Source organism: Cucumis melo, chromosome 6, assembly GCF_025177605.1.
Source record: "Cucumis melo cultivar AY chromosome 6, USDA_Cmelo_AY_1.0, whole genome shotgun sequence".
NCBI lineage: Eukaryota > Viridiplantae > Streptophyta > Magnoliopsida > Cucurbitales > Cucurbitaceae > Cucumis > Cucumis melo.
This window is the reverse complement of record NC_066862.1, coordinates 28,492,428-28,501,621: the sequence shown is the minus strand read 5'-3', so window position 1 is coordinate 28,501,621 and position 9,194 is coordinate 28,492,428. Positions and strand designations below refer to the sequence as shown.

At 26.8% G+C, this 9,194-nt stretch overlaps 1 protein-coding gene across 1 annotated transcript; it reads right to left on the bottom strand.

Annotated features, from left to right (window-relative positions):
• Positions 1-6,937: 6,937 nt before the first annotated feature.
• Positions 6,938-8,864, bottom strand: LOC103490773 (protein TORNADO 2-like). The gene is made up of 2 exons (XM_008450450.3): positions 8,220-8,864; positions 6,938-7,522 (listed from the first exon to the last, which is right to left on the bottom strand). Exons 1-2 carry the CDS (start codon positions 8,715-8,717, stop codon positions 7,211-7,213), a joined length of 810 nt encoding a protein of 269 aa, XP_008448672.2. The 5' UTR covers positions 8,718-8,864; the 3' UTR covers positions 6,938-7,210.
• Between the last annotated feature and the right edge of the window lie 330 nt (positions 8,865-9,194).

Genomic DNA, 9,194 nt, shown 5'->3' with positions numbered 1-9,194 from the left:
TGTGTCATTTTTAAATACTTACAAAATAAAGTAAAATATCACGATCTATTTATAATTATTATTTATATTTTTCATATATACTTAAATAGTAATCTAGTATATTTTATCATACTTATAAATATTTTTGAAAAAATTTTATTATTTCAATTTAAAATTGGTGCCCTCCCGACTGGAAACTCTATTTTTATAATTTTGAAATGAAGATTAGATTAGGAAAGAAAAGTAATAAAAATGTCACATCTTGGATTTGATAAGTATGAAATCATAGAGACCACTCAAAGCCCCTTCTAGTGGAGTGGATTTGTATAAATAAAGCAACAACCACTTGTCTTTTGCCACGTTTCATCTCCAAGTCGGCATCCCCACAAAGAAGAAAGAAGAAAGAAGAAGAAGAAGAAGAAGAAGAAGAAATGGAATAATTATTGCTATATAAGATATCTTAGAATTATTCCACGTGATTTGAGTGTCACACGCTACAACTTTGAAGTTTATGACAAAGTTAATTATGATTATCTTTTTGTTTTAGACTTTTAACTAATTAAAATCACCATTTTTCACTAAACAAAATTAAAAACTTCCACCTTTGCCTCTCTTCTATTCTTTCTTCTCATAGAATAATTTGAAGATTTTATATTTATGGATGATTGAAGTAATGCTTTTGTATCAAAATCTTCGTAACTATCATTTACTATCGAATTACGTAGATTAAAGACCATCAACACTCTTCTTTGAAAACAGGATCAGAGTTGTTTGTCAACATAGGTGTGTGAAACACGCTGGACTTCGAAGAAGAAAACTAAAGAGTTCCTTGATCTTGATTTATATTCTTGAGTGAGCATCTCAAGTATATTTATGTACTATAACCCTACTCGAAGATAAAAATTTGATCATCCATTGCGCGATGTTAGAACAAAAAAACTGCTCATACGATCAATAAAATCTATTACTATCTACTTAATTCCAGTAGAATAAAATGTGTATGTGTGAGTAAGACGTGTTTTTTTCTTCTTAGTAGAATAAGTAAATATGAAGATTTGAACCTCTGACTTCAAGAATAAACACGATTATATCGGCATTAAGCTACTTAGAAGTATTAAAAATTAAATAGTTTTCTTTATATATATATATATATATATATATATATTATATAAAGACGATAAAGTTGAGGGAACTTGAACCTCTTGAAACTATACTAAATCTAAATCTGTTGGTGACTGTTCTCATTTATTGATTTGCTTTAACTAATACTCTATCTAGCTTTATAAATAATTTCTTTTATATTTTTTTATCTATCTTGATTAAATTGGTGTGTGCATGCATATGGGACATTCGCTATGTTTCTTGCCACATTCATTCATTCATATTCAATATTTGCACTCTTAGAAGCATTTTTCTTTTAATTATTAGAAACAAAAACTGTTCATATATGACAGTTTAAAGTCTATTATATAATTGGTTTTAGTTGGATGCCCATAATTCATCCACTTGGCATACCACAAATGTCCTAATTAATTTCCATATATATATATATTTAAGTCTACACTTAATTAATTTCCATATGAATATTAGTTGATGTTACAATTTCTAACATAAAAGGCTATGTTTATTTTAAAAAAGAAATAATAACAACAATAATAAATATTATGGGTTCACATTTATTATCACCAACGTCGTGCTAATTTTAATTGAATTTAAATATTTTATCGTTTATAAGAAAAATGATCATTTATGTTGAGATGGACATAACTCGTTTTATCATATTATTAACTTCAAAATTAGTTTAGTAATATTTCACGACATAGTTTCTAAAATATATAATATTTATAAATTTTATAAAGGATGATAAAAAAAATTCCTAACAAAAAAAGAAGTAGTATTAATTATTCGACCTGTCTAATTATATATATATATAATCTAAACATTCAACCATTTTTAGGAAGTAAATACAAATTCATTTATAATATAAGGTATCTCTACATTCACACAAATTTTAAATTATAATTAATATCTAAATCTATCTCGATTAAAATAAATTTAGATCTTAATATTTTGAAATTTATTTAATTTTTAATAATTACATTTTTTATTGTATGATTTTACATTGTTTACTTATCAATTAATCTTGAATTAGTTTTTACGTTTTGTTTACTATGAATTCCTTTTCTAATAAAATTTGTTATCAATAAGTATTTTTAATATAATTTATGAAAACATATTTGTTCGTCTATTGTATTTGTTTACATAAAAATTATTATTGAAATAGATGAATTAAAATTCAAATTAAAACTAAAATACTTACGTTTGATCGAAAAATAACATAATTTAAAAATCAGAAAAGTCAAACTTCAATAGTTTTTAAAATCATTATGTTTTCGTGTATCCTACTATGTGGGCAAATAATATAGTTGTTGATATCAAAATTCAAACACGGAAGATATATCTAACTTTCACATGATACAAACAATGAATTTGTTTAAAGTAGAGAAGAATACACTCTACAATAGAGAAAACGTATTTATGGAGTTATACAATGATGTATTTATAGAAGTAGGTTGACCTAGGTTTTTCTTAACAATTAGGAGCGTGGTGCAGGTGCATGTCTTCTTTTTCGTTTGGTTAAGGTTGACCTCAACGTTCTTTAAACTCATTTTGGTCCTAAGGGTGGTGTTTTTAGTTGTGGTATGCGTTGTTGGACATGTCCCACCTATTTTACTAAGGTGAACTCAGCTTCAACACCAAGCACATTAACTTGAGGTTTTGGCACAAATTAACGTTGTTTCATTTTGGGTCTAGGGTGCTAGTTTTTACTCAAGCTTTGTTATTTTCTCAATCTTATTACTTCTATCCTTATTCTATATCGATTAAACCCTAAAAATTATCTTTTAGCTATATCTAATTAACTTTAGAGCTTTCCTAAAATAATCAAAGCATGGTTCTTTTAGGATGAGTGGCATGAAAAAGCACTTTCCCTGTAAGATGCTAAATGCAAAAAAAGATGTTAGGCAGGTTGCATTTGGAAGAAGAATAAGACCTAAAATTACATATAAGTATATATATATATATATATATATATATATATAATCTAATGTCATTTTCCCACACATAACATAACTCCACATATACTTCTACACTTCATTCACCTTTGTACCCAACTAGTTAACTTACCCAAATTCATCCATAATTTGATGTAGACTTAATTGTCTTTATATATTGCATGTCATTTTCATAAAATTTTGTCATTTTATTCATTAAATAATAAATAAGTAAAAATAATTTAAAACACCAATTAAAAACAAAATGGATGTGTCATGCTCTTTTATCTTTGTTTTAATTCTATATGATTATATATACCTTAATTAAATATTAGTTTAGATAGATGATTATGCAAACTACTCTCATCAAATGTATACATTATTTTCAATATTTCTCATCTATCTTTTAGCAACTACTAAATATACCCTAAAGTTTAGTTAAGAATATTGAAATAATAGATGGAACATGTGAAAAATAAAAACATTCTTCTCTGATGGGTTTTAAACTTTTTTTTTTTTTAATCATATATATGATCATATAAGTGGTTGAATGGATGCTTTCAAAAGATAGATTAGTTGCTTAATTTTTGTAACTAAATAGAATAAAGCTAAGTTGTTTATGCATATTCTTTTTTGGTGGTAGCTTAGTAGGAATACACAAAAAGAGAAGAAAAGAAAAAACCTTTTTGAGTAGGGAAAAGAGAGAGAGAGAGAGAGAGAGAGAGAGAGAGAGAGAGAGTTCCACTACCATTCTTTTATTTAAATTTTTATTTTTAAGGTCTCCCAAAAAAAATAAACTTTATATTATATTCTTACTAAGGCCCTTTTTTATTTTTGTTATATATGTCTTTTTTTATTTTTTATGCTAAATTTAATAATCAAATCACTAAATTGGGGTTTGTCACTCTAAAATGGAAAGTGGATCCTATCTTGGGGATGGAAGGGAAAAAGAAAAGAGAGAGAGAGAAAAAAAAAAAAAAAGAGTAGCTTTTCCAATTATGTTTCTAAAATTTAATTGAAAGATGAATCAATAAAATTGCATGTCTTTTATTTATTTCTTTATTTTCTTTTTCTACCATATATGTCAAAGTTACCAAAATTATTTTTTTCCCCTTTTATATCAATATATGTTAGTAATTTATTTTGATTAAATGCAAGTATATAAATATATACATTTTTTTTTCTAACAAGAGGTTGGATCAACGAACACAAACGTACGTGCATGTGAAGAAGAGGTTGTAGGTTTAGATTTCTTTAATTTTTGCTAAAAAAAAAATAGATTTTTTTATTTTTTTTATTTTAGTTTATGCAATTTTTGTTTTTATATTTTCAAACTTAATTAGTTTCATTTTTTTAAGAATAAAAGGGATTTTTTTAACCCTTATTTCAATGGAATTTTAATATAAATTTTACACATTAGGAAAATTATTTTGAACAAAGTTATGAGTATACTTAAAAAAATTAGTGAATGGATTGTCATGCTCTATTTTTTTTTTCTTAAGAAAAATATAATGTTAACATTAAAATGAAAATAAAAGAAACCAAATATTCACAAATAGATACATCTTGGAAGTAGACAAATATAATAGTGCTTTTTTAAAAACATAAGAATCTAATATTAATTTTTATGATACTAAGAAGAGTTTTCTATATATAAGTGTTTTAAGAAAATCATATCAATTAAGTAAATTATACAACATTGTGAATGAATCATAAATTACTATTCTAAAGATATAATTTAATTTTGATAATAATAATAATAATAAAATTTAGAAAATAATCAAAATAAATTAAAACTAAAAATGTAAGGACGAAAGAAACGTATTTAAACAATTGCTTTCTATCGTCTTTAACAATTAAATATTGGAGTCATCACGAACAAAAACGACCTCAATTTAATCATCCCAATGTTATAGAACTTAGTAGCTTAATCGTACTTTTTCGGTGATTAATATTATTAGCATATTAGGTTAAAACATTGCCTTAATTTGCTAAAGATTGAGAGAAAATTCCATTCCAAAATTTCTCTTTCTTTATATGTATTCATGAAAAAAGAAATACATATTTTTTTTCTCTCTTTTGTGTCATTGCCATAATCTGAAAAGCTACACACAGAAAATAGACCTAATTTATTTGATTTTGAGAAAAGAAATGTGAAGATATGAAACCAATTTTAGTATATATATATATATATATATATATATATATATATATTCATAAAAGGGTATTATTGACTTTTACTATACATATCTTCCTTTTAAAACAGATGAATTAAATTAAAATTTTCATTTTTTGACAAATAATAGTACAATTTATTGAATTCTTTTTTAAATGTCTCTTTGCATTTCTTTTGTAAAATTTGTTAAATCTTTCTAAAATGTAATATTTCCCTTCTTCTAAATTTATTAATGGTGTGGAATGAATTTAGGGAATTGTTTTATAAAAAAAGAAAAGTAATTTTCAATAACCCACAGAAAATTTGTTGCTTTTTATGTAATGTACGATATAAAAAATTTGGAAAGATTTTAAATTTGGATACTTCAATTTTTAAATTCAACTATTTTAAATGTTTTTTTGTCATTAAATTTAGGTAATAATATAAATGTAATTTTAAAAACAAATTAAAAAAAAAAAACACATACCAAAATATAACAAAATCAACAAGCTATGAAACTGTCAATTTTTTAATATTTTAGGTTTGTCATTCCTTTCTATCGTCTTTCTTTTCATCTTCTTCTGCAATTTTTTTTTAAAATTTTTTCTTATCATTCCCATTGTCTTTGTCCTGTCGTTTTTCATTTATATTTTTTGGACATAACGATTTTTTTTAATCAATCATAAATATTGTATGTTTCAAAGTGTTATTTGGTTCAAATCGGGTAGCAAATATAAAATTTTGAAGAAAAATATATTTTCAAATCTAAATGTTGTATACAAAGGATTTTGAAAATAAATCGTATCTTTTTTAAAAAATATTTTGTTATATTTTTTAAAAAACTCCAAAATAAATGTAAATTATTTTAAGAACAAAATAAGATTTATATATATAGTGGATGGAGAATCGTATCTTTGACCTTGAAAGATGACAATATTAATTGAACTATGCTCGTGTCAACCTATAATGATTTTTACTATTACATGAAAAAAAAAAAAAGAATAAAACCTAATTAAAAAGTTTATGATAAAATGTTGGATTTTTACATATTTTTCCGATTGACAACTGGTCGGACATCCAGGAAAAGGAGACACATTCGATGGGCCATATGGGCTTTGGCCCATTCCGACAATCTACTTTTTATGGGGCCCAACAATGATGGATTTGGATAAACATTCCTTTTCTTTTTCTCTCATTACTTTCAATATTTCCAATGAGTTTAATTTTTAAGAAAAAGAAAATCATTTTAGCACAAACCTATTTAAAAAAGGATCTCATGAATTAGATAAATTGACTTCTCTTTTGCAATGTGTCCCCTCGAAGATAAAAATTTATTTTCGTTTGCCCCTTTTATGCAACACGTCGGAAAATTAATTTAGTTTGTTCAACAAAAAGATAAAAAGTAATTATTAATAATATTTTTTAAATGTCAAGACTATCCTTCAGACTCATTAGAAATTAATCGGTGAATCGGTGTAACTCTCATATCAAACTCTAAAGCAAAGTAAGAAACTTTAATTAAAAAATTTGGTGGTTGGATTGTTCAAAAGGTTAAAACTTCAATATCTCTCTCCATTTTGTTCTCTAACTTAAAATAAAATTAAAAAAAATAATAACGTGACTTAATATTATGGATAAACGTAATTCGAAACTGGGCCCAATTCATGATGTTTATCTAAGCCCAAGTCATACATGATTATGGACTGAATTTGAACCCAATTCAAAATTCTTAGTTATCCCTAAGCCCAAATTGGAATTTAACAACCTCTTTTGTAATCAAGAAATAATACATCTCCACAGTTACATACACATTTTCATCGATACTTCCACAAATCAAACGATTCAATATCAAGAAGTCAATATTAACAAAAACCCATCCTCATTTCTAAAAGATCAAAGGATCCAACGCATTAACGTTTCTACTGTAAACCTCAAGAAAAAAAAAATCAACAAAGGTAGTAAATAAAATAAATTAAAGGTTAAGGGTTTGTGTGTGTGTGTGTGTGTTGATGTTTTGTGAGTGTTAGACATAACCTTGCTTGTGCCTTCGGAAAAGTTGCTCAGAATTGGCATTTTTCAAAGCAATAAAAGCCATCAAATACACAAAAATTAGACCCAAGAATGAAACCAATAGAATTATGTCTGCATTTCTCCATTCTTCCCTTAGGTTTGCTAGGAGCCCTGCTTTACATGAATCACATCCATAACATAGCTCCGTTTGTTCGTTGCTCCATTTCGAGCAGTCCATACTCGCTCCATTGCTAATCGGACTGATCCAGTACGTCGGGTTTACGAACGTGAAACCGCAATCTGTTGGTGGCTTGCAACACCCAGACTGTTGAAAATATATAGAGCATATTTGGAATGACTTTAAAGTTCTCTATGAAGTACATAAAAAAAAGAAAAAAAAAAACTAATTTTTTAACCTCTTGAATAGTCGGAAATCTAAGCATATGTTTAAAAGTGACGTTGCAATAAATCACTTTGAGACATGCTTTTAGTGACGCAAAATAAATTTGGTATTTGATTTTACAATTTGCATAACTTCAAAATTTAACTTTAAAATATTAAAATTAATCATTCCAAACATACTTAAAACTATTGGTTATGTCGAGAACTGTAATAAACTTTAATATAAAAGGTCAGAGAAGAGGTTGCTTTCGTTTTCTGTTTTTCGATTGATTAGATCAATGTTTCTCCCGACTTTTCTAATCATAATTTTCAAATTTACTAAAGAAACATTTAAGTTCTTAATCAAAATCTATAAATAAAATCTTTTTCTTTTTAGATTTTTATACAACAAATTTTATAATCAGTTTTCAAATTTTGAGTTTATATTGAAAAATATGAGTAGAAAGTAGACAATATAAACATAAAAATTAGTGTTTATAAAACTTAATTTTCTTTTAGAAAAAAGAAATACTTATATGAAATGGGGTCTAAGATTTAAGAAAATTTCTCTAATTTTCCCTCCTAAATTAAAGTTTTGGAATGATAAATATATATATTATATATAAAGTGAAGAATTTTACCTGAAAAGGGGTGATGTGGGCATTGAAGAAATCTTGAGCAAATCTATAGTTTTGGTTCAACTCAGCACATGTAGTTGAAGAACTAAGGCAATTTCTAATTCTTTCCCATTTATGAGAGCTTCTAACCCTTCTTTGGAGCCAAAGGGAGAACTCATCAAGGTGATATTCCAAGTAAGCTCGACTCGGTTCTGCGTGTCCCGATCCTCTCATCGTGACCGAAAACACAAAGATAACCAAGCTACCAAGTAGAATTATGAGAACAAGCATGGCGACAAGGTAGAACATTAAAAGCCACGAGACTCTCCAGAACGCTCCAATGAAACCTGCCAAAGCCACAAGAAAGATGATGATGCCAAGAATAATGACTGGCCATTGTAAAACTTGCACGCAGGCATTGTCAGGTTCGGTTGCGAGCCAGATCCCTGCACCGATGACGGGGATCGAAAGAAGCAAGGCAATGAAGTTGATGGCTGCAATGACATTGTTGCTCAATGCCATCTTTAAGAGGTTGTGTTAATTTGTTGGTGTGGTGGGAGAATTAATTAGGTCTTCAATTTGTGAAGGGAAGTTTTGTAGGGGTCTTATTTTGGGTGGTTTTGAAGGAAGTGCTTTTAGGGTTTTCATGTGGAAATGAAAGCCAAAGAAAGCAAGTAATCACAATTTCCTAAAGCACTAACTTTATTTATTTATTTTTTAAAGAAAGAAAGAAAGAAAGAAAAAGAAAAAGGAGAAACTTGTCCATATGGAAGGGGGAAAGAATATTGAATATGGGGAAAAAGTTGTGATATATTGGAACCATTGTTAAGAGAATAAACACAACATGTGTAAAAAGGCTTTAACAAATTAAAAGGATTAATCAAACTTTGATGCTTCCACATGAACTTCTTTTCTTTCTTTCTTTCTTATGTACTAAAGTTTTGCTTCTTCTAAGCTTCTTCCTTTTTCTTGCTTTTAATTATCTTTGTTAGAACAATG

Excerpts from the sequence above, each read along its gene's own strand:
- LOC103490773 (XM_008450450.3), bottom strand. The coding sequence starts at position 8,717 with ATGGCATTGAGCAACAATGTCATTGCAGCCATCAACTTCATTGCCTTG. Across the intron at positions 7,523-8,219 it reads CCCACATCACCCCTTTTCAG|TCTGGGTGTTGCAAGCCACC; the intron begins GTAAAATTCTTC and ends TATTTTCAACAG.